Here is a 27,004-nt window from a genome sequence, read left to right on the forward strand (position 1 = left end):
TTTGCCAATGCCTGTTCTAGCCCATTGGTCATTTCGATGGCTAGTTCTGCCACTTTTCTCATCATAACCGGAACTGGACATAGTTTGCCAAGGATGGTCATGCACAGGAACACCATAATGGCCTATATGTCCAACAAAATGAGGAAAGTCTGCTATTATTTCACATTTATTTTGAAGTGAAGGAACAATGTACCATTGTAAATCAGTCTGCATCTGATTTACTGAAAACAAAACATTATTAGAACAGAAACAGTAATCAGAATGACTTAACTGGAAACCTGGTTCAGAATCCCTACTGTTTAGTTGTTGGAACTTTCCATGAATATATAGCTTTGTGTTTTAATTTCAACCATTATTCATTAATTTGACCTAAATTAAACTCTTTTAGGTCTTGACTTACAGAATGTTAATTATACTCCTGTGAGCTGGTTAGGATGACTCAACCAACTTTCTTAGGCATGCAAATTATTTTTGCAGCTGTTAGGGGGAATTTAGCAATATCTTCATCACATTTTAGAACAATAACGTGTCAGATATATTTCTTGGCATTGGGCTGAGACAATGCTTTTCCGTATTACTAACTACTTCTGATAGCTTATTTTAAGATCAGAACATAACTACATTATAGTGGAGTAAATTACTGCTCAGTATTGTAATAACTTGTTGACAGTTTTATTAGCATTTGGAAGTTGATTTATTAAGTAATTGAAAATGCAATTGGTTCTGTTCTGTTGAAACAGAAAAGTCTTCATCTGTTTGTCAAAAGAACAAAGGGAGGGTGTCAGTCTAACCACTCAGGGAAGGGATTTCTAGAGCCCCAATTCTAGGATAGCAATTGAAAAGGCCCTCTTCCACCAGTGAGGGGTGTGGGGCAGTGAGAAGGGCCTATCCAGTAGATATCAAAATATGGGTAGGTTCATAAAGGAGAATATGGTCTTTCAAATAACCTGTACTTGAGTTATAGCCTCAAAGATTTTTGTTTTACTCCTGATCACATATTTCAGGGTGGTTGAAAAATAACTGTGCTATTGAAAGGCTGAAGTCTAGCTCATTCAAAAAGTGTGTCTGTGTAGAAGGATGTTTTCCCATTAACTCAGTTACATATGCAATCATTTAATTAAATGCACAGTTTTATTCACACAACTGTGAATTAGGGGGTGGAATGTAGCTCAGTTACAGAGCTTCATGCTTTGCACGAAGAAGTTCCCAAATTCAGTCCCTGTCATCTTCAGTTTAAATGATCTGCTGTATGATCTGCTTACAGATGATGGACTCAAAGATCCCTGCTAAAGAACTCAGGAAGAGGAGACAATATAATAATAATACTAATAATAACAACAACAGCAACTTTATTCTTATATCCCTGAAGGGACTCGGTGCGGCTTACATGGGGATCAAGCCCAGAATAAACAAGGGTTACAAGGTAACATAGTTAAAACATATAACATATAACAGTAACATATAATTAAAAACAATAAAACCAAAACAATAGCTGGAAAAGTGGGCATGTTCAGGATTGATAGGGCAGGGCAGGGTTTGTGTAAACACACAACTGTAGGGCCGGGCCAGAAGTAAAGTGCTGGGTATTCAAAACCATAAGCTAGGGTTGGGCAGTCCTAATCAAGTGCTAAACTGTTCAAAGGCCCATTGGAACATCCAAGTTTTCAAGTCTTTCCGGAAGGTGGACAGAGTGAGGGTTAATCTAATCTCCCTGAGGAGAGCTCCAGAGCTATGGAACTCTCTGCTGAAGGAGGACAGTCTCGTTCTACCTCTTGAATTGTCAGGAAGCAACACAGAAGCTATATAAGCATACTCATTTATTTTTCCCCTCTGTGTATGTGCACTCTTGCTATTAGGGGTGTGCAATTCTTTTACAACCTAGGAACAGAAATCATAGTGTAGAATATTAACAAATGTATTGGAACTCCAGCTGACTACAGACCGAGCTCCTCTTCTAATTAGGGTTTTCTGATGCTAATGCATACTGGGAACTGTAGTTTAGGACAGAGTCTTTTGCATTCTTTGGCATAGGGCTCCTCCTCTTCTCAAAATGCTCTGTGCCCCCCCCCCCTTTTCACCACTTCTAATGGCAAGGGAGGCATGAAGTTAGGCAGGCAGCCATTTTGCTTAATGGCTTTCCTTCCTTGCACTGAATATGAAACTGACTTTGGGAGCGTTCCAATATTTACAAAACTAAAACAAAAAGGTATGGGGTAAATTTCGATTCTAAAATATTTGATGTGGGCCATGTAAACACTTTGGATATGGCTTACAATTTACAAAACTTCTGATTTTCTTACCATTTCTGACTCTTCCTCTTTTTTTTTGCCCATGCCTACTTCCTATATAAGAAGTGTGTCTTTTTCAGTCATGCACATCTATATGGACAAACCATACAAAGAACATACCTCTGTCACTGAAATCATCCACTAGCACAATTTCAGCTATCAGTTCAGGAGGAGAGCGGTTAAGAACACTGTGTACTGTTCTGAGAAGCGATGACCATCCTTCATTGTGGAATGGAATTATTACACTGGTGTTGGGGAGCTTTTCAAGGTATAGTTTGCTATTGCAACTAGAAGATGGAAGAACACAGTTATTAGCTTCATCATAAAGCATGGAATGCTACTACTACAACTGTTAAAGTAATCACTTGTTTTTATCTCCAAAGTAGCAGAATGCTGGCCTTCCTAAATATCTCAAAGGCACCAGATCTTGTCTGATCTTGGATGCTAAAGCAGGGTCAACGTTGGTCTCCTGAATGGGAGACCACCAATGACTATCAAGTGCAGTGGGCTATATTTCAGAGAAAGGAACTAGCAAAACCATCTCTGAGTTTCCTTGCCTAGGAAAATCCTATGAAATTTATAAGTCACCAAATTACTTGAAAACATAAGTCACCAAATTACTTGAAAACAACCCATCATGCACACACAAGTCAAAACCAGCATCCTGAATTTAATTTGTAAATAAACTGAAAGATAATGCAGTTGCTTTAGGACAGAGAATATATGGTATCTAAAGCAAACTGTAGACAAATAGTCACAATTAAAAAACTAAATTTTAAATGTTCAACCGATGAATATTTGATCAATGTATGAAAGACAAGATTATTTCCAATGGCTCATATGAGGTAAAATAAATAAATCACTCAGAACACTACTTGCTTTCAGCTCTAAAAAGCTCCAAAATACGTACAAAGCAAAACATAAGTTAAAACACATATGTGTAAGTGTATTATATTGTTGCTTTGCTTTGTAAAATGAATCAACTTCTTGATTCTTTGTTACAACTTCAAAAGAGTTCTAAAGATAGCATTAGATAACACTGTATACATTAAGGATTAAGGTCTATGCCAGCTAAATGACACTACAGGGAGAACTTAGAAAACATAAATTCTAGTAATAAGGATATTCATACTTACTTTGGATGTCGTATATCTGGTAGAGAGCGATTGAGAGAAATTTTGTCACTCACAAAAATATTAAAGCCATTTTCCCGGTATGCCTGATCAACTCGCTCAGCATCTGTCATAGGATATGGTTTTCCTTGTTCTCCATTTCCTATAAGTACGAAGTAAGTCAAGTGAAATCATTAGTATCACCTCCTAAATGAAAAAGGATTACTCATCCAGCCACCCACATTCAAACCTTAAGAAGCCAAGTCCCTTTTTCCTCACAGCTCTAGGCAATGCTAATTATGCCACAATCCATCAGTGGTACGGTATGATTTCATAACAGCCCCAAATGCTTAAACAGTCAATCAGTTTCAAAAAGAGATGACAGTTTTAACAAGGCTGTTTTAAGAATTGTGAGCAATGCCATTCTATCATTTTGAAAAGGCTCACTAATGCAGACTCACTAGAATTATCCCAGTTTACAAATGACTTACGTATTTCATTGTTCATGCAATTTCCAGTGACATTTCCATTTTAAGATCTACCTTTTCATGTATTTTTATTGTGAAGTGAACTACACTTGAGGTTATTCACTTAGACAGCATGAACTTTTCCTCCCTGAGAGAAGTTGGCCCCACTTTGACTTGTTTAAATAGTGGGACGTTTTTCTATTTGTCTCTAATGATTCCATTATTTGCCACTGGCAATTATTTGCAAATATTCAACTTCCTTATGACTGACTACATCTATCTGATCACCTGCTTCTTTCGCCACTTGGAACTCTGGCAATATAATCCAATCTGAAAATGCTGTTCTACGTACTCAAAGAAGTAGTGAAGATGCTGCTGTCACTCAAACTAAAACTCTTCCTAATGGGTGTAACTGTGTTGAGGAAAAAAGCTGCCAAAATCAGGACTCCACAGCTCACTTGCCATGGCTTTTGAAGATTTTGCCATGTTTCTTCTTCTTCTAAGGCTCAGGCCAAGAGTACATGTATTGCTGCCTTCCATCAGCATATAGCTCAATCAATTTCAGGCCAGATATTTGTACTCCCCGCTGAATGAACTAGAGCAGGGGTTCCCAAACTTTTAAAGTTCACAGTCCCTCAGCTCCTTGGGGGGCCAGATTATAGTTTGAAAAAAATATGAACACATTCTTATGCACACTGCACACTGCATTGAAAGAACAATCCAATATATAAAATGAAGAACATCTTTAACCAACATAAAAGTACCAGTCTTTCAATGGGAAGTGTGGGCCTGCTTTTGGCCAATGAAAGAGTCAAGATAATTAGGATTGTTGTTGTTGTGCGCCTTCAAGTCGTTTTAGACAGTGGCATATGCTGCCCAAGCGTCTGGTGGAGTCTCCTTCTCTGAAGGTTTTTCAGCAGAGGCGGCAAGGCCATCTGTCGAGAAGGCTTTGATTGTGGCAAGGGGGCTCATATTTGCCACCCGGCTTTCCCCTTTTTTCCAAGGGAGGAACTACAGTGAAGGGCAGCCTTTCTGGAAAACACAGGGAGGTGACATGGGATGAAGGTGAGGTGGAGAAGGGAGGGAGGGAAGCCAGGCAGGTGCTCGGATACCTGCGGCTGGAGCCACTCAAGAAGGCGACATTTAATTAGAGTTAAGGGATGCAAGAGGCCACCATCTCTCTCTCCTCCTGAGGAGCCTGCCTTTTCCAGGGCCCTGATCCCCAATAAGAAAGGAAGGAAGATAGAAAGTGAGGAAGGAAATCAAGGAAGGAAGGGAGAGAGGCAAGAAACAAAGGAGGGAGGTCTGGAGAGAGAGGGCTGGTGGAAATTTGAACAGGGGCCACATTTGGTCCCCGGGCCGGACTTTGGACATGCCTGAACTAGAGCAAGGAGACATTGCATGGATGCCCTGTGCACATGCCTGTTTATTTCAATTTGCCTTAAAACAGCTGTACTACTCACAAATCTGCTTGACACAAATTACCACTTTACCTTCTGCCTTCTGCTGATGACCAATAACTTTTCTAGTCAAACAGACATTCACAAATCGACTGCAATGGACTTGCAAAAGTGTGCTGTCTTCTTGGTTTTTAATCAACTTTTAAATAGCATAATTCTACAGTTTGTTTATATTTTGCTGATATTTTTGAATATATTTAATTGGTACTAGTTTTCATATTTGTAAGTCTTAAGTGTCAGTATTGGCACAATATAAATGTGGTTGTAGAAGCAATAATAATAATAATAAGAAGAAAAAGACGACTCTGGCCACTTGTTGAGTACTGCTGGATATCTTATACAGTGTGATAACCATAATTTATATTGGACTATATATATCTTTTCTTAATATTTGATGCTGTCAACCATTCCCCTTCTGTTTTCTGAATATTGAAATACAGTATATGATGAAGATTGAATGAGTTAGTATCTTTACCTGTTCGTTGCAAGTCTCTCCTTATAACATCTCTGTCATGCCAGTCCTTTTTTCTTTCTCCATTGCTGAGGGCAGCTTCTTTCTTTTGTCTTGTATAAAAACCCTTTAGACAAACACAATGAACATTATATTTCTGTAAAAGTGCACAAAGACTAAGCTGAACTGCCAATGTGTCACATTTAGAAAAATACTTAATAGGTTTGCTTGGATTTTTATTTCAAAGATACTTAACTGTTTCAATTCATTCTTATCAGTTTCCAGAAAATGGGCAAGCAACTGAGTTATGGCATACAACAAGTTACAAGAAAGATAGTACTACTGAAAGTGGTGCTCCCTCAGCTATTGGCTGTCGGGACCCGGAGAGCTTCGAAGAAAGAAGGAAAAAATGATACCTAATGGGTACTAATGTAGTGCTAGTCCCTGGCACATTGGAAAGAAAAATATTGCTGCCCTTGCCCTCATCAGATCCCCTGAGAAGCACTGAGATAGCACATCCCTGGTTGAAATCTGGCCTCTGTTATGTACAATGATATCTTGAGTTAAGAGTTTAATTTGTTCTGTGACTAAATTCTTAACTCAAATCACTCCATCTCAAAGCAAATTTTCTCATTGAAACGCTAGTAATCTGTTCCAGCCCCCCGACCCCCCCCCCCCCGAATGCAAACAACATTCTTTGGCAGAGAAACCTTTGACAGCGTTTGGAAAAGGATTACACTGCCACCCACCCAAACTTTTAATAAATACTTTAAAAGCATCCAGCAATACTGCAACAAACCTCCTCTGAATGAATCTTAAGAAAAAAGAAGGGGCAAGAGGATGAAACACATTTTAATTTGGTCTTGGTTTAATCAGAGGAAGTTTGTTATAACCTGGTCTGATGGCTGAAGGTACAATACAGTATAGATCTATTGAAATTGTTATCCAGAACTCAAACCACTGATACACATCATGAATCCCATCAGTAAAAAGATCAACTTAAACACAGCAGACTTTGATTCCAGATGATAGAAATGCTAATCTTTATTTAAATTGTCAGATAACATTGAAAACATTAGAATATCTATTATGAAAATAGGTAAGGGAAAATGTTCAGAAATAGGCAGTGCTTGGTTCCATCCAGCCACTGTGGCAAGAAAGCACATTTAAGGCAACCAACCATATGCTGGTCAGTGTAAGAGAAAGGCAAAACCGGCACAATCAAAAGCAACAATAAACAAAGAAAAATCTTTAAAATGGTAGAAGCACAAAGTTGTGGCAAAGAAGCACTAAGTGAAGAGGCAAAAGTATCATTTTCTTCATATTGTACTCATTCCAGTCTGTCTCCCTCCCTCTCTTGCTCTCCCCCCCCCCCCTCTCTCTTTTCATGAAGCCAAAAATGCCAGGAATAAAAATCACATAAAATCAAGTAATCCAAAGTTCTTCAAAGAGGACAAGAGCAAAGCGGACAGCAATCTCCCACGGCAGAGAAAAGCACGAGGCACAGAGCCCTAAAGCCCTTTATTCTTACACTAGCCCTCCCTCTGGTGGTAGCTCATAACCCAAAATGCAGCTCATATGTCAAAGCAAAATCAGACCGAGTGATGGCTCGTAACTCAAAATGCTTGAAAGTTGGGACGCTCATAAGTTGAGGTTCCACTGTATTCACATTAGCAAAGTATAGGTTGAGCATTTCTTATCCAGAGTTCTGAAATATAAAATACTCCAAAATAGTCCTCAAGGGTGGCTGAGATGGCAACACATTTGCTTTCTGATGGTTCAATGGACACAAAACTTTGTTTCATGCAAAAAAAATATTTAAAATACTGCGCCTTCTAGGCTATGTATATCAAATGAATATGAAGCATGAATAAATGTTGTATTTAAACCTGGATCAGATCCCCAAGTATATTTATATACAAATATAGATACTTCAATAGTTGTAAAAGACATTTTTTTAGAAAGGTGGAATATAAATTCAATAAAATAATAACAACAATACAATATTGACTAATGCATGCACTGAAATAATCCAGAAGAAATTCAACCTCCACTTTGTAGATTATAATAACACTTTTGATTAAGTAGATCATGGAAACCTATATAGACCATTCAAAAAGAAATGGGTGAGCCACAATATTTCACTGTCCTAATGTATAATTTACACTCTTGACAAAGGAACACCAACAAGTCAGAATATTATATTTATTTAAAAGTGGCTCATGAATTGAAAAATAAGTCACAATTGTAATCCATGGGATTGCCCATGTGGTCTCTTTCAATTCTATGATTCTAAGTTACCATCCACAAACTCCACTCACCACTTCAAATCAGGTTTAATTGGCTCCAGGCTGTGAATCCAATTTTAGGAAAGGTCCCTATATTTTATTAACATGCAAATTGTAGCTACTCCCCACACACTGAAGACCAAGGGGGCTGGGAAACTTGTTGATTCTGAGATAAGCGTGCTTTGTGTCTACTCTCACCCTACTTTTGCGACATCAGCAACTATCTTTGAAAAAAACCCACAACAGCCAATTTGACAAAATTCACAGCTCTTCCTTGAATTTATCTTTAATTTTTAGCCCCAGAAAAAGTTATTTTGGCCTACAGCTTCCAGAATTCATGGCCAGGATGGTCAATAGCCATGATGAGAAGAATAGTCCAAAAAACAGCTCTGCATATTTCCTACCAGAAAGTATTCCCTCAGTCTAAATACTTCATCACCTGGAACCTAAAAATCAACCTGCAAAGGCTGCTCCCATCTGCTATCACTGATGATTGCTCCTCTATTGACAATTAAATGCAAAAAAAAATAATCCAAAATGCCTTGCAACCTCTTATGTTATGGAGCAGTCCACTGCAAAAGGAAAAAAGGGGGCAGTGAGGCAGAGAAAGGAGGAGTGGGCTGGGCAAGGGAACAAGTGAATTAAATAGGGAACTGACAGGTGGATTAAAGGCTGGGAGGGAGGGAGGGAGGAAGAAAGGAAAATTGGGAGATTAGGAGGAGAAGGGCCAAATGTGATGTGGCTATGAGATGCTGGGAGGAGACAGATGTCCTTGCAGACGGCCAATTTTCTCACATCAGAAGTGACTTGCAGCTCCCGACACAAAAAAAAAAACAAACCAAAAAGCAAAAACAAAAACCAGATAATTGAAAAGGCAACTGGCTTATGCTCATGTATTAATTTAAACAAGATAGCAGAATGTTACAGAGAGTTTATTAACTGAAATTAAAATTTTGGGCAAGAAGTAACTTTTCACAGATATTTACTGTGTTTGAGACTGTCTTGCTCTGGACTGCCAAGATAAATTATGGGTATGATTCAGAGGATGATTGGATCATAGCTCTGCATTTCATTTCATAGCAAATCAGATTAATCTGGCTTTATTTTTTGATTGACAATTCATTGGATCTCACATACCTGTTTTCTATAGCAAATTCATACATCTAACTAAAATGCACTTTCCTCTAAATACTGGCTTAGCCTAAAGCTAATCTTTTCTCCATGGTTCTCATAGTATGTTTTAATGAAAGAGATTCAAGTAGAAATATATATTAATGTAACAACAACAACAACAAAAAACAACACTTGAACAGATTTCTGTAAATCCTCTCTTGCCACCAGGATTCTCTCAACAAACTGCCAAAGGAACCTAGAAGTATTCAACAGCTAGACGCACATACAAATGGAATTTTAATCTTTTGTCTAATCACTATTTCGTGTGTCTGGTTCCAGCTAGAATAGAAAAGTGAATGCTGATGTAATCCGACTGTTTTTTGTATTAAAAATGACCAAAATAATTATTCTGAAATGTTGGGGTGGAGCTTTACAGAAACAATGAAGTAGAAATAGTATTCAGACACTGTTAAATAGACATTATTTGGCTTTCCACATAGTATTTTATTTCTATTATGTATTGAAATAAAAAATCAATTAAATGAGGGGAGGAAGGACTTATATTGTGGAAGGTAGAAAACAAGGATAGACAGATGGTAAACAGTAGATTATATCCGTTATTAAGAAGGAATTTTACTGCACATCTAATCATTACCTGAATGACATTAAACAACCTAGAAAGTGTTGCTATACCGAGGGAGAGGGAAAACACTTGCCCTTCAAGTAAATAAAGACCCTATCCCATATCAGTAAACCTACAAATATCAAAACCATTTGAAAAAAACAACACATACCAAAATTTTCCCCAAAATTGTATGTGTAAAAAACTAAACTCAGTATATTTGAAAAATGGACACAAAGACACATTTTCAATAGGGAAAATGTACATATTAAAATATGTACCAAAATAAATACGAAATTCCAAAATAAATATAAAAGTCTATGCAGAGAGACAAACTGAAGCATTAGTCTTTAAATGGAAGTCCCGCCTTTAAGAAAAGGCGGGACAGGAAGAGAATGCTTGCAGGATTTAAAGAAATAGAGTGGAAACAAAGTTGACAGAGCTTCACATTTTCAGGAGTCACTTTAAAAACCATGATGATGATGATTCTCTCTGTTGTATCTAAAATCCATTTCCACACCATCCTCAGCCACGTAGAGAAACCCTAGGCCAGTGGGGTTCCCAGCTGGTAAACTGGCTGGGATTTCTGGGAGTTGTAGGCCAAAAACATCTGGGGACCCCAGGTTGAGAACCACTGCCCTTGGCATTCACTGGTACAAATCATGGCTGATCATAGTTCATTATTGAAGGCAACTTCAGAAAGAATCAGTTCTTTTTCTTTTCTGGAATATGGAGCCCTTTTCCTCCTACAGAGGTTGAGAAGAAACAACCAAAACAGTAGAGGGAGTATGCTCAAATACCAAAAGAAGGAGAGGCTGAAAGAGACTTTAGCTGGTACTCCCACTACTCTTGCTTAAAATAAAACCATGCAGGAGAGGTGACTTTCTATCAAGACAGTTAATTGATAATTAGCAGGTTTAAAGCAAGCATTGGGGGAACAAGTGCCACTTTGATCTCCACATACATTACTAAAAACAACTTGACTTTTAAAAAACATTAACACATCATTAAAACTGTACAATTATAAACAAAACAGCCTGAAATAACTCTAAAAACAACACACAGTGATTAGCCATGGATTCTGCGCATGCTCTTCTCATTCTTTTGTTTCTTCTTTTTTCAATATTTGGGGAAGCAAAAGGGCTCCACATTGCAGAGAAGAGAAGGAGAACCAATCTGATGTAGTCATTTGAGCAGTGGGCTAGGATTCTGGCCTGTTCATTATGCTGCAAATGTGAACACTAGGAAATGACAGCTGCAGTGATCCCCCAGTCAAGTGGTGCATTGAGATGAGCAGATGCAGCAGAACCTCAAGGAATCTCTCCAGCTGCTTGTCTCAATGTACCCAACAACTTGAAAAGCATGGCAGTCACAGTTTTCCAGCACTCTGATCTGCAATGTCTCAGAAGCCCTTCCTGTGAGGTGTCACCTGGCCTCAGGTACATGTTTTGTGGGGTGGCACCAGCTGAATTAGCCACAATAAAACAACTCTGGGCTGCAGCTACATCCCATAATGCAGTATCTTGGGTCAATATTTTTTCCTTCTAACACAGACTATATGAAAAGCACTGACATTTTGACTTCGATTTACTATCAAAAATAGATTTTAAAATGTGTTGAAGAAATATACACTACATTAACAAAATAAAATGGCAGCCCCATGATAAATACTAGGGAAGAAATATGCACACATAGGAGAAAACCAGATATGGTGCTAAGCTACCTTTTAGACAGTACAGTGGCTTTTATTTTTAACAGTGGGAATTGATATAGGGAAAAAAGAAGCAAAAGCTCTAACTTTCTGATTTTTCATTTGTAGAAACCATTTTTGAATTAAGCCTATTTTTCCCCAATAAAGATGTAAAGAGTAATCCAGATGAATAGTTATTGTTTAGCTCATTAATATATCGTCATTGAGGAGTAAAATTGCCAAGACAAAACATTGTGAACCAAGAATTCTCTAACTTATGTTTTACTTTAAATATAGTGCAGCTTAGGCAAGCTATGAGAATGTAGCAGCCCATTTTTAGTAAAACAGACCTAATTGGATTGTTTTATTGATGTCACAAATCAATGGGAAGTTCTTAGAAAATACTAAATGTTCTCAAAATTTTCAACCATCCAACATTTAGGGAAAAGGGAAAAAGTTTTCCTCAGAGTTGGATACTACAATCATCAAATCATCATAGGCTATCACTCGTGGCTGAGTACGATTGCCTTCTGAGTGTAGGGTCTTGGAATTTGAAGAGGCACGAATGGGGGGCGAAAGAGAGAAACAAGCCAAGAGGAAGGCGTATCAAGCCAACATTGACCAGGACCGCCTTCCACTTGGAAACCGATGCCTTCACTGTGGGAGAAGATGCAGATCAAGAATAGGGCTCCATAGTCACCTACGGACCCACCACCAGGATACTACACTTGGAGGACCATCATCCTCGGACTACGAGGGATCACTTAAGAAGAATATTACAAAAGCTCTTTGAATCCTCAGTGTAAATATTTTTTAAAGATGAAAATATAGATATATGTGTGTTCAGGGTAGGTATATATTAAAGCAGTACATACATATTAGTTTATAACAATCCAGTCAACATACTGTAGGTGTTATTGTTTTGTCTAAGCAGACTGGCAGCACAGTACTCTCCCCTGCATGCAGTCTCTTTAATGCAAATGTGTGCTGTGTCTATCCATAACCTCTAAGCTCAGCATTCAGTCAAAAAAGAAGCTAGTTCCTGTGCCCAACTGACATTTGCAAAATCTCAGAAAATTTGGTTTGTTTCTAGAGTCGGAAGAACAGATTGATTTTCCTGATGCTCCTTTCCACAACAGTTTCCCTACAACAGCTTGAAAGCTGGTTTTGATTGTGTGATGTGTCTTTTCACAATTTCTACCAATTCATTCCTCCCAGTCCAACACCAGTAACCCAAATACTTCCATTCTGGACAGTGCCCAACCCTCAACAGTGACTTTCAACAGAGTGTAATGGAGAGAAAAATCCACTGGCATTCATATTTTGTACAGCGAATTCAAAGCTCACTATCTACAAAACTCTACTCCTTCAGATGTTTTGGACTTCAGCTCCCACAATTCCTAACAGCTGGTAAACTGGCTGGGATTTCTGGGGGCTAAAGTCCAAAACATCTGGAAGAGCAGGAGCAGAGTTTGAGAAACATTGGCCTAATCTATTACATATGATACTTTTCAAAGGAAGCATGCAGATATAGAAGGAATAATGTTTTCTAAATTCAATAGATTTATGTTCTATCTTGGCCCTATGACTACTTCAGCCATACATGAAGAGAAAATGAGTGAGATCTTGAGAAGGATTTGAAAGGCAGTAGAGATCAACAAAGTATTCAAGATACTAAGCCAAACTCAAAAACAGAGTTTTTTAAAAATTAAAGCTTCTGATGCTATAGTTTTCTGTGGAGAATTTCCTACAGCATATCTAAATCTACATTCATAAATAGTTTTGGGTTGTTGCATTGCAATAAATCATGTTAGACAGGCTAAATATAATATAAAATATATTAATGTGTAGTTATTCTCCTAAGAAGATAAGCACAAAGAATAACTAGTGCTCAGAGGAATAAATTAACAAATGAATGCACAACTGAATTTGTTTGCATTTTGCAAAATCTTTTCTCAGTTACAAGAACAAGTAGAGACAAAATGTGCTGAGATGACTGTGCCTCAGAGTCACATCTGTCCTTTAGTGAAGCAGAATGTTCAACTGGGTTTTTATCAATTTGAAATGGAACTAACAAGACTGACTGAATGAAGCTGCTTTGTGTCTCAAGTAAGACATATAAGTGGCATAATAATACTAATGACAATGATGGAAGTTGAGTCTCCTTTATCCGAAATGCTTGAAAGCAGGTGTTTTCAGATTTTGGATAGTTTCCAGTTTTCGGAATACATGTATTTGCACATACACTGTGAATGAGGGATGGAGGGAAAGGAGGTTAGTCACACATCCAGTGCCTGCTGAATTTTCCTTCATGGAACCCCCCTGATGGAAGAAAAAGAAGAGCAGGGAGTGTAGGAGGCCTCTACTTATACAAAGCCCATGTAAGAAGCTGATATTTCGGATGCTTCCCAGCTTTTAGCAAATAGCCAGGAAGGGAGTGAGCAATCCTTCCCTGCCAGTCTTTTTGTTACCTTCAGGCTAGATACAGATATCACCCAATGAAATGGCTCTCCATTTGGCCTCATAGCTGTTTTTCCAGGGAGTCTGCTCCATGTCACCAATGGCCAGGTGGACAGCAAGCACAGAAGTGTCTGGAAAACATATTTTTTACAGGGGTCCTGCATAAAAAGAGTCACCCCCAACTTCTATTTCCTCTGTCAGAAGAAAATTTGGTAGGTGTTGGATGCATGACTATCTTCCTTTCCTCAAAGGTGAAAGTGAATGGCTGGTGGTAAAAAGTTTCAGTTTTTGGAATCTTTCAGATTTCTGGATAAGGTACACTCAACCTGTAGCACAGTTATGACCAGGTAAAAAGGCATATTGTTGATTTAAGACATATCTTTTGTTATATGGCCTAAAAGGGTTCTTTTGTGCGTAATCATTTTTTGTTAAATATAAGGGAAAGATATTCTATTTATGTAATTACAATCCTATTTATGTAATTACAAGTACTCCAATATACGTTTCACAGTGTTTCCATGCAACACTTAAGGCAAATGTGATAGATGAGTCTACACTATTTAGAGAACTTGAAAATTTTACTAGTACTACCTTTTTCTGGAAATACCACATCACCATGCTATAAATACGAAGAGGAGAGAACAAGCAGATGTCATTTCACTCTGAAAATGAGTACAAAGAACCAAGAAGTACACAACAGTTTGCTGAGATCTTGGTGATGCTTTTCAGATTATCTGCCAGCATTTTAACTACTGAAGCTAAAGTTATGGCAAAAAGGAGACTACTGCCAGGTATCTTTCCATAATTCATTGACACAGTCCTAGATGAGCTTTCCTTTACTGCCAGGCAACATTTTGTCCCACATTTCATTTCCTGTGAGATGCTTTGTGAGTTAATCTTGTACTGAAAGGTTGGATAAAAATCTAGTTGGTCTAAATGTATATTGTGGATAGGTGAGTTCATATTCTATCTACTGGATGAGATGGAAAGTGTTTCTGCTCCGCCCCTCTACAGGAGGATGAGGGGATCCTGCTAATGATAGTCCTTCAAGCTTTATGACAGGGTCGGCAAAGTGCAGTGCCAAGGAAGCACATGCCTACCAATTTGTTTTCACAGCCATTGATCCAACCCTCTCCACTCCCCAGACATCCCTTTTGTTTTTGGTCAAAAGGGGGAGGGCGGTAATGGCCTTTTGAAGATGCTTCCAGGAGTAGCATTTTATCTTGTCAATGGGTCATTTTTGCCAGTCTGTGCAACTCACAGTAGAAAATTCCTGCAGCCACCCAAGCTGCCCACTCCTGCCTTATGGATTGCTACTTTAGAGGTCCCTAACCCTTAGAGAAGGCTTTTAAGCCTGATGGAAAGAATTTTAAAAATCTGTGTGCTTGAGTGGATCAACCTCAAATACTGGTTTGGATACCAGCCATAATGAGGTAATAATAAAAGCTATGAACACGAGAGAGCTTGCTAGATGCAATGTGACTAGGGATATCTATTTATTGTAGTGATCCTGTCTGTAAATGTATCAAGGTGAAGATAATACTATAGAGTCAGCAATCTAATTGAGCAAAGAGTTTTTCCATAGCACCCTGCCAGAAAAGCAGGGTGCTATGTAAAAAAAAAGGAGGGAAGAAAAAAGCTATGTGGCAGCACCCTTAAAACTGACCGGTTTTTCAGTATGAGCTTTCATGAATATAAATCCACTGTTCTTCAGATGCAGTACAGAATGATGTTAAGGCCTCACATACAAAGCATATGTATATAGTTGTAGGAGTGGGAAAGAATGTAAAAAAACAAACAAAGAAATTAGATGCAAATCATGTCCTTTACCCAAAATTTTCAAAGGGTTGGGCAAGGTGCTATAGATCTTTCAGATTTTTGCAGTGGTCTGTTAGTATGAATGTTCAAATCTGCTTAGCAGAAGTCAGTTTTCTTAGGTTCAAAAATATCAGAGATAATTTTTGTTATATATGCTGTAGCAAGGATTTTTCAAATGTGTAGTATGCTATTTTATTTATTTACTTATTTAGGGCATTTCTACCCCACCTTTCTTCAATAGATCCAAGGTGGCTTACAAGATCATTAAAACCACATCCTAACATTAACAATATAGCTATGATGCCGTTGCCTTTGTTCACAGCGCTGCTAATAAATTGGAATTTGTATAATTCAATTCAGCTGCCTCTCTTTCTAGGCTAATTTTCTGATCCAAGGATAACAACCTGTAAATTCCATATTGTACGTGCAGGAAGACTGAAATGGTCTACAGCTGTTTTTGAAGTGTTGCCATTTTAATGCGCACAGATTGTCCTGTTTGTCCAATGTATAGAGATGTACTGATGTCATAGGATGGCAAATATCATATTGAAGGAAGAGCAAGTAAACACACTTCTGATGTTGTAAGTGATGTTACTGACCACAGTAATATTGCCCCCAGAGTAGATGTGGAGTAGGAGCATGCTCTCATTTTTCTCAACACATTCTTAGGAACCACAGGGCCTGATCTAATAAGAGCTTCATGTGCACTATGTTAAATTTTAAGCAGCAGCCTAGCCGACATTTGAAACTTTCAAATTATACCTACTAATTCATTTTATTTAATCATAATATTTATACAAAATATCTGTTTACATAGAAAAATGAGGAAAAGTATATTCTCCGGAGAACTCCAGTTGCTGACAGACTGAACCACTTACCAGTGTTTTCTATTGGTTATCTAGACTGCGGCTAGTGGACTGATACAGTCCAATAGTATCTGGAGAGCTGCAAACATTAAGCATCTGATGATAGAAGATGTTTAAACAACCTTTATTTTGTGCAGCAATGCAAGAAAGGCCCCTCCTCCCATTCAGAACAGGTATCATTTATGATCGAAAGTAAAAATGTAAGAATCCCAGTCCTTGTTGATATCTAGAGCTTTAGGACATGACAAAGATTGAACATAGAACACCAGTTTATCTTCTTTGTCAGAAAAGGAATTAGGAAAGGAATTTGATTCAAAATCATCAAGATGATTTTTCTGTATAATATGAAAACATTTTTCAACACCTAATTCAAAAGAAAGGAATGTAGATGTTATTTGTATGCAGATGATGTTCACTCTGTCACTCCTTCCCACCTGCTACTAAGGAGGCTGTTCAGATCCTGAACTGGTGCTTGGCAGCTGTGACGGTCTGGATGAGGGCTAACAAATTGAAACTGAATCCAGACAAGACAGAGGTACGAACAGGGCAAAGGGTTACAGCCTGTGTTGGATGGTGTTACACTCTTCCTGAAGACATAGGTTTGCAACTTGGGAGTGATCCTAGACTCATTGTTGAGTCTGGAACTCTAGGTCTCAGCAGTGGCTAGGGGAGCTTTGACACAATTAAAACTTGTGTGTCAGTTGCGCCCATTCCTTGGGAAGTCTGACTGGGCCATGGTAGTCCACGCTCTTGCTACATCAATATAGGTTACTGCACTGCACTCTATGTGGGGTTGCCTCTGAAGACAGCTCAGAAGCTTCAACTAGTCCAACGAACAGCAGCCAAATTGTTCACCAGAGCAAGGTAAAGGAGCACACGACCCCCCTGTTATGCCAGCTCCACTGGCTGCGAATCTGCTACCGAGCACAATTTAAAGTGCTGGCTTTAGCCTATAAAGCCTTAAACAGTTCTAGACCAGTTTACATGTCCAAACGTATCTCCCTCTACGAACTATAAAGGAGTTTAAAATCATTGGGAGTGGCCCTGCTCTCGGTCCTACCACCCTAGCAAGCATGACTGGTGGGGATGAGAGACAGGCCTTCTCACTGGTGGCTCCTCAGCTGTGGAACTCCCTCCCAAATGATATCAGATCTGTCCCTTCCCTCCTAGCCTTTCAAAAAAAAGTTAAAACCTGGCTTTGGGATCAAGCTTTTGAGCAATAGATACAGTGATCTGAATGAAAATGACCGATTGGCAATGGACTGATCCTAGATCATGATTTTAAACTGGTAGAATTTTAAAATATTAAATTTTGAATGGTTATAATTGTTTTAACTATTGTTTAATTATGATTGTTTAATTGATGTTCAGCATCTAATGGTTGCCTGTTGTAAAGCTGCCCTGAGGTACAAATATTTGAAATAAATAAATAAATAAATAAATAAATAAGATTCCTGAGCTTAATACACAAATCCTTATTTCAACTCATCTTCAAGAATATATTTATAACCCCATCAGAAGTTGTCAAACATCTGGTTTTCGGATTTTTTGTCAAAGCCCATTAAACATTGATGTTTAAAACATCTGCAATCGATTATTACACAGAAGTCTCTTGTATTATCATAAAGCAGTATGCTGTACCTATTCTGAAATAGAAAAAAATGAAAATCTTATGTCTGAAATAATCTGTACTTTAACAAAAGTATGGGTTGTGGATTTAGTTAAGTTAATGGAGCTTAAAACATTTTCTAACATGAGTTCTAAATATCTCGTTGCAATAATGCATTACTACTTCACAAACAAAAGCAGTAAAGGGGAAACTGCATAAGCATTTTTATGTGCACAGGCACATGTGCACATTGCAGAATTCCTAGTTATGAGTAAAGTGACAAAACTTGGAAAGTTTCAACAAAATAATTATTTTAGATAAAATGTGAGGATAATTTTAGAGAGCCAGTATGGTATAGGGTTTGAGTACTGAACTAGGATTATGAAATACCAAAGTTCAAATCCCTGTTGAATGATGGAACCAAATGTGTGACCCTGAGTAGCTACACTTTCTCAGAAAAAGGAATGGTGGACACAGACACGGTGGAGAGAAGGGGTGGCCAGAGCCACCTTTCTTAGGCCTGAAAGAGACTGGCTTTGGTCCCAGGGTTGGTCTAGAAACCCTGACAACCCTAAAGAATTGTTGCACAAAGCCAGCACTCTGACAAAAGAGGTAGCATGCTATTTTCTTGGTTTAAAGTACAGTTTTGAGGATAAAGAAAAACCTTACTGCACTACTAACACACTGAACGGAAGCACCACAGCAGAGCCTAAATGCTAACTGTCTCAGCTTTCCCCATACAGGTTCTGCAATGAAAGCTTCTACTAATTGAAGAATAAGGTTATTTCAGTCACACACAAAATTCTACTGACTTTAGTATGACTATGCAGTAAGTAAGCCTCCATTTCTTTCTAGTAATAAATACTGAAGTCTCAAATAGTTATTATCATAGTCTGCCATAATAATGAATGCTACTCACTGTCAAATGGATATTGAGATTTAAAATAGACAAACAGTATGATGTCAATGGAATAATAAAATCACAGAGCTGGAAGGGGCCTTGTGGGATATCAAATCCAACCACCTGCTCAGTGCAGACTCTCTGGCAAAAGTATCCCCAGTTAGGAGAACACAAATTCAGAATTGGTGTTTAAAAATGCAGGTTTAGCCTCTCTTATCTGGAATTATGAAATATCCCACAATCCAAAATTATCCTCATGGGTGGCTGAGATAGTAACACTTTTGCTTTATGGTGGTTTAATGATGACAAGCTTTTTTCATGGACAAAATTATTTTTAAATATTGTGTAAAGAAACAGAAATTATTTTTTTGTTAAGACCTGGCTTCCATCTTCAAGCAATCTCATTATGTACATACACACAAATACACACAGTCTCCGAGTTCAAAGATCAGACTTACAAACTACTCATATTTAAGAATGGGGGTGAGACAACAGGAAGTGAGAGAAATCTACCCCTTGGGAGGGAAATTCATTCTTGAGAGAGTTATCATGAAGAAAAGGTGTGTCCACTGAAGCTTTATCACCAATTCTTGTTCCACAAGCCATTTCCCCCCAAATCCAATTCTCATAGGGACAGAAAGTGAGGTGAAATCTTCTGAACAGGGCAGAGACTGCAAAACAAAAATCATGAGGGGTTGTTAGCCCTTCCCAATGCAAACCAAAGTTATAGCTATCTGTTTGTCTATCTATCTATCTATCTATCTATCTATCTATCTATCTATCTGGCTGGAGCTACACTTTAAACAATGTACACGCTCCAACTTACATATACATTCAATTTAATAACAAGCCTACAGAACTTGGAGACTGCCTGTACAGGTATTCCAAACACCTTGCCTGTAGCGTTTTGGATAAAAGAAACTCAATCTGTAACAGAAACTGCCATGTATAATTAAAAACAAATAAAAGACTTTGAACTCCATGAATCACATAGTTTGTCATTTGCAACAAGATTGCTACATTTCCTGTGATCTAGTGGAGGTTCAAGAACACTGATGAGCTGCCCCATATTGCAATAAACTGTAAAAGCCAAAAGTTTATTTATTCAGAGTACTCTATATATTTGTGTATAAATATAGAAATTTTAGTAAAAAACCAACACAAAAAACTGGATCAATTCTTCCATGGATCAATGTGAGTACTATCTCTTAACTCCTGTCAAAAAAAAAGAAATTATCTGAGTGATGAAAGTCAAGAACTTCAGTCCCCCCCCTGCCCCAATCCTCACATTAGGAAACCATTGTAATGATTTGAAATTTTAAAATTTTTTAAAAAAGAAATAATGTTCCTTTCTTAAATACAGCACTGCAAAAATCTTTGCCATGCTCTTATACCATTCACTAAAACTGTGGTCTACTTCTCAGTTAACTAGTTAGAGCAAAGTTTCTTCCATGACATTGTTTCTCAACCTTCTTAATGCCATGACCCCTTAATACAGCTATGGTGACCCCCAACCATAACATTATTTTCATTGCTACTTCATAACTGTAATTTTGCTACTGTTATGAATTGTAATGTGAATATCTGATATGTAGGATGTATTTTCATTCACTGGACCAAATTTGGCACAAATACCTGATACGCCCAAATGTGAATACTGGTGGGGTTGGGGAGGGGTATTGTCATTTTCCCCCTGCCCTGAAGGGACTCACTCGTGTGAGCCTTCCTCCAGCCTCGTGCGTTGTCACTTGCCCACGCATGTGCGCCACGCTGCCATTCGTCAAGCACGCCTGCTCTTCCCTCCCTGCTTAGAGTCTCAGAAACAGTCCTCCCCTTGGCTGAGAGGGCAGCTGAGAGGCGAGCCAATCACAGCAGGAGGGTGGCTTTTGGTGGGAGGATTCGCCATCTGCTTCCAAAAAGGAAGAGAAGGACAGGTGGAAAGTCTTATTTGCCAAAGGGGTTCTTAAGACCACCAAAAATATGAGTTTTCTTGTGGTCTTTGACGACCCCTCTGAAACCTGCTCGTAACTCCTGCAGGGGTCCCAACACCCAGATTGAGAAACACTGTCTTAGTCCATCCTGAAAGAACCTGAAAGAAGTACTGACACCCCCCCCCCCACTCTCTCTCTCTCTCTCACTCTCACCACCATGGAACCACTTCTGGCCTTCCTGAATGCTTGGACCAGGAAATCAAGGTGATCAGGGGTGGCTGGCACTGAGTTGGCATTGGTGCTTTCCCTCTCCATAGAATGACCCTCAATGGGTCATTTCAAAAATAAAAATATTGCCCCTCAAATCTGTCCTTGACTTACACTCAAAATTGACTTTTCCTTACCATATTTACCATATTTATATCCTGTCTTTCTCACCCCAAAGGGAACTCAGAGTGGACTTTACACACAGGCAACAATTCAATACCATAAAAACAACATACAATTAAAATAAAGGTATACAATTACATTAGTAAATACGGCACATTTACTACAGCATTTCTGAAAATGATAAAATATTCTGCCAGTGCACCAAAAATACCTTATTGTGGGACAGCTTTTATACTAAAGCTCTATTAAAAAGATTTAAATTTAAATAATCTACTTAATGGATTCCATTAAAAATTTAAGAGGCTCGTCATGCATTTAATAATTTCCTTTGTCTATAAAGTAAAGATACCTGCTACCGTACTTTACATTATATGACAGAATTTTTAAAATTGAATTTCAGAGTACAGTACACTTTGTCAATATTATTTCTACAAGCACATTACAGTCTACTCTCCATATCCAGAGATTCTACATCCACAAATTTAACAATTCATAGTTTGAAAATATTCCAAGGGGGAAAATCCAAAAAGCAAACCTTGATGGGCCATTTTATATAAGGGATGTCACTCAACGATGCTGTTATATATAATGGGACCTGAGCATCCATGAATGTTGGTATTCACTGATATTTTGGAGCAAAACCCCAGTGCATACCAAGGAATCACCATAGTATTTTGAAAGGTCTCAGAAATTGTAAGGAATCCAGTGAATGGTATGGCCCTGAAGGTGCACTATTTTTCTCTGGCTATATTTTCTGTGCCCAATGCCTGTTATATCTGAAATGCCATCTCCCTCTAGCTCAGCGATTCTCAACCTGGGGGTCGCTGGGACATTTTCCGGGGGTCGCAAAGCTGCCTTGGTTGGCCCCACCCCCTCTGCATCGCCAAACAGCCAGGACTCCCTGTTAGCTCCTCCTCCTCTTCCCACAGGGCTGCAGGGAGTCAGGAGGAGGGGCTCGGAGGCAAAGGAGCGTGCGGGAGAAAGCACGTTGCTTGGCCCTCCACCCCTGCTGAGCTCAGAAGGGGCAAGGTTCAAGCGTGAGGCTCCCTGCATGGCCTGACCAAATGGGGAGCCTTCGCCGCTTGGACCTTGCCCCCGTCGAGCTCAAAAGGGGTGAGGGTCGAGCACAAGTTTCCCCGCATGGCCAGGCCACCTAGGGAGCCTTCGCTGCTCAGTCCTCACCAACATTGAGCTCAGATGGGGTTGGACCGAACGGAAGGCTCCCCACATAGCCTGGCTCTTGCCACCCAAGTTTGATCCAGGTCCATCATCGATGGAGGTCGGTTATTCTGGTTGTAGGTGAACTACAACTCCCAAAAACAAAGGGCAGTTCCTCCCAAATCCCTCCAAATCAAATGTCAGCATATCAGGTATGTGCGCCAAGTTTCATCCAATTTAATTGTTTAAATTCAGAATGCTCTTTGATGGCAGGGGAGCTATACATCCCAGCAACTCCCAAATGCCAAGGTCTATTTTCCCCAAACCTCTCCAGTATTTTCTGTTCATCATGGGAGTTCTGTATTCCAAGTTTGGTTCAATTCCATTCTTGTTGGAGTTCAGAATGCTCTTGATTGGCAGGGGAACTATACATTCCAGCAACTCCCAAATGCCAAGATCTATTTTCCCCAAACCTCTCCAGTATTTTCTGTTCGTCATGGGAGTTCTGTATGCCAAGTTTGGTTCAATTCCATTCTTGACTGAGTTCAGAATGCTCTTGGTTGGCAGGGGAACTATACATCCCATAAACTCCCAAATGCCAAGTTCTTTTTTCCTCAAACTCCGCCAGTCTTCAAATTTGGGCATATTGAGTATTTGTGCCAAGTTCTGTCCAGATCCATATTCGTTCGGGTTCACAGTGCTCTCCGGATGTAGGTGAACTACATCTCCCTTAAATCACTGTCAATTCCTCCCAACCTCCTTCCAGTATTTTCTATTGGTCATTGGGGTTCTGTGTGCCAAGTTTGGTCCAGGTCCGTAATCCATGGGGTTCTCAGTGGCCTGTGGAATTCAGAGCTGCATCAGTTGAAGGTACTGCAGATCCCATCATCTGTTGTCCATACTTCCCCGATTATATTGTTTTTGTGATTAATCACTATGTTTTAATTATGTTCGATTTGTAACAATGAAAATACATCCTGCACATCAAGATATACATTACAATTCATAACAGTAGCAAAATTACCGTTACGAAGTAGCAACGAAAATATCGTGGGGGTCACCACAACATGAGGAACTTAATTTAGGGGTCATGGCATTAGAAAGGTTGAGAACCACTGCTCTAGCTGATGAATGGATTAGTCAAACACCTTTGAAAGTGTCTGGAGTGCTGCACAAAATAACCTCTGCTGTTTCACAAGACATTTTTTCTCCTTACAGTCTTCCTTCTATCTCCTTTATCCTTTGTCTCCTTTTCAGCATTCCTGGATTATGCTGTTACTACGAACAATTTCAAGCAGGTCTAATTATAATTTGGGAGAATCAAACTTAAGCATCTATAGTTTCCTACAAAAAAGCATGATTCAATTTTATACAGAAAGTCTAAACCAGTTATTTAAAGCCTGATGTTACATTTTTAACATACCAGAAATACACAGTTTGTCCTACAAATTCATGTCTGATGAACAAAATAGCAAAAGAGTTTCACCATTCTTTCTTCATATATTAGCTCATATTCACTAATTTTCTTATAGTGCTCTGCTGCTCTAGAAGTGTTTTATTCTTGACAAAGTATAGATCACTCCATCTATAAAATATGTTCTATCACTGTCTTTGGAGACCATGAATGCACAACTATCATGTCTGACCATTGGGGCAGGGGGATTGTCACCAATACATGACATGTGAAGTTCCAGCATCATCATTATAAAAGTATGTCCATAAGAGTACTTTTAAAATCAGTGAGGTCTCAAAGGCATTAGTGAACAACGATTCTTTCACCTGGCACTACAATGAGAAGACTTTTGGCATCTATCACATCTCCAAGAGATGGTATTCCCCAATTGAGAAGCTTAGCATAGTATATCTGACTTCAATCAGCCACTTTTTCACAGCAAGTAGCTAATCCTTTTAGGCAAACTGGTGACAGGCAGGTATTGATTGTTTTTGTGTGTCTTCAAGTCCTTTCCAACGGATGGTGATTCTACCATGGGGTGTTCTTGGTAACATTTGTTGAGATAAGGTTTGTCTTTGACTTCCTCTTACAATGAGATTGTATGATTTACCCAAGGTCACCCATTGGGTTTGAATGGCTTAATGGGAATTCAAATTCTGTTCTCCAGTTAGAGTTCAACACTAAAACCACTACATTACATTATGAATTTTTTCAAAATAATTTTCATAAGAATGTCAATTCTACGGTATTATCAGAAGAACATCAGTAATAAAGCAAACAAGGATCTGACTTGTTGACTGTGAAAATAATATGTTTAATCAGATACATTTCTCTATGAAGCTTCATCCAAATAAGTTTTAAATGATTGCTTCGCATCTTAAACAAGGTATTTACTAACAATTGGAGTCAAAACAGGATATTACATTTCACACTCTCAAACAACTAGGATGTCATTTTCAATAAGCTCTTACATAAATTGTATCCAATATTACCAACTTCTTCTTAAAGAAAAAAAAAACTTTATTGAACACTGACTTAGAAATCCAGGTACACAACCCCTAATGCATTGATCCCAAAAAGTGGAATTTTCCGCAGTGGCATGGCAAAAGACAGGGTAAGTTATATGAAATGCTTACATTAATTTTATTGAGCTAATAGGAAGACTGGATGGAGACAGTTCATGATCCATACAATTCTTCTTTTTCCCATTGGAGAAAACTAAGGAACAGTCTATTAAAAGTGAGGGATACCCTGCTATACAGTCAGAGATTGTACTGGTATGAGAAACAATCATGTCCTTGTTCTTTATTTTTACAAGAATACTTATAAAAGCCTAAGAAAGTTCAGAGAAAGTCAGTTTCTCCTTCTCCACCCCATGCAGATGAAAAAGGCCATTCTCATCCTCCCAGAGATGCTCATCAGGAGACATTGAAGGAGAAAGAAAATATGAGGAAATCTTCCTGGCCTTAACTTTCTTTAGTTGGCTTAGAATCCAAACCAATGTCTTAAAAATATGGCTTGCATTAAATTTAAGTTTCATCTAAATGTTGTAGACTACATATATACTACGGTTGTTTACATCAGTTCCTGAATAGCTTGAGAACATCAAAAATGTAATAAAACAATTTAACTGGTTTTTTCACAATTAAATTGGATTTTTACACAGAGTTAAAGGACACTTTTATTTTCAATGAAAATTTAGAAACCACTCGATCATTTCTCAAACACAAATATATACAGCATCTATAAGACATGGGCATTCTTATGGTAAAAACTGGTCATGAATACTTGTAATTTTGTTTAATGGGGATGGGGATATTGGCAGAGTGAAACAGGAAAAGCAAAAATAAAACAAACCATTGCATAGATTCATAAATTTCTGAACATAAAACTCAGAAGCTGTCACAGCATGAGTTGTCGATTTTAAAAATGACCCCACTCTCCTTGTATTATCTTATTAGCAAAGACAGAAAGAATGCAAAATAGAATGTAGTCAAAAGATGCAGGTCTGGCTGTAAGAATGAAGTGTGTGTGTGTATGTATGTGTGTGTATACATGTGTGTGTGTGTGTGTGTGTGTGTGTGTATTTTCCTACTTTTATCTTAGTAGTTCAGATACAACATTTTAAAAACACAACTTAAAACATCCAACATATAAATATTAAAATAGGATGAAACATACAAATTGGTTAAGGTAAAGGCAAAAATATCCCCTGACATTAAGTCTAGTTGTGTTCAATTCTAGCGAGTGGTGCTCATCTCAATTTCTAAGCCGAAGAGCCGGCATTGTCTGTAGATACCTCCAAGGTAATGTGGCCAGCATGATGCGCTGTTACATTCTCGCCAAAGCGGTAGCTATTAATCTACTCACATTTGCATGTTTTCAAACTGCTAGGTTGTCAAAAGCTGGGCCTAACACCAGGACCTCAGTCCGCTCCCTGGATTCGAACCGCCAACCTTTCGGTCAGCAAGTTCAGCAGCTCAGCGCTTTAACCCGCTGTGCCACTAGGAGGCCTTACAAATTGGTTAAAATCACTTAAAATACTAAAAACAGTTAAAATACTTAAAATATTATACAGCACCCTCCTGGCTTGCTCTTCACAACTTTAGTCTTTAAAAATAGAAAATATTTGAATTTAGCAGGGCTTAGTGGTCAGATTTGTGCCACTTAGACAATTTGACAGAAAAACCCCCAACTTAAGTCATTTACTTTAACTAACGGCCCCTTTGCCTGCTCAGTTTAAACCGTTCAATTCAGTGATTTTAATTGTACTGATGTAGTGTAGGTGTAGAGTTTAATCTACGTCAGAGAGGAGAATGCTCAGTTTGCAAGCTAAGTATACTACACACCCCAAAAAAGAAAGAAAAAGAAAAGGAGGGGAGCACATTGTTTAACGCTGGCCCCTTCTACACTGTCCTTATATCTCA

General features: G+C 38.5%; 1 protein-coding gene across 1 annotated transcript in view; it reads right to left on the minus strand.

Moving 5' to 3' along the window:
* GALNT10 (polypeptide N-acetylgalactosaminyltransferase 10) overlaps positions 1 to 27,004 on the minus strand; it is a 69,146-nt gene that overhangs the window by 32,883 nt on the left and 9,259 nt on the right. Inside the window, exons 2-4 of the mRNA XM_060765514.2 lie at positions 5,803 to 5,905; positions 3,425 to 3,563; positions 2,409 to 2,575 (exon numbers count right to left, since the gene is read on the minus strand). Coding sequence (XP_060621497.2) covers positions 2,409 to 2,575; positions 3,425 to 3,563; positions 5,803 to 5,905 — 409 coding nt within the window. The remainder of the gene's footprint in view (positions 1 to 2,408; positions 2,576 to 3,424; positions 3,564 to 5,802; positions 5,906 to 27,004) is intronic.

Source organism: Anolis sagrei, chromosome 2 (genome assembly GCF_037176765.1).
Source record: "Anolis sagrei isolate rAnoSag1 chromosome 2, rAnoSag1.mat, whole genome shotgun sequence".
Taxonomy (NCBI): Eukaryota; Metazoa; Chordata; class Lepidosauria; order Squamata; family Dactyloidae; genus Anolis; species Anolis sagrei.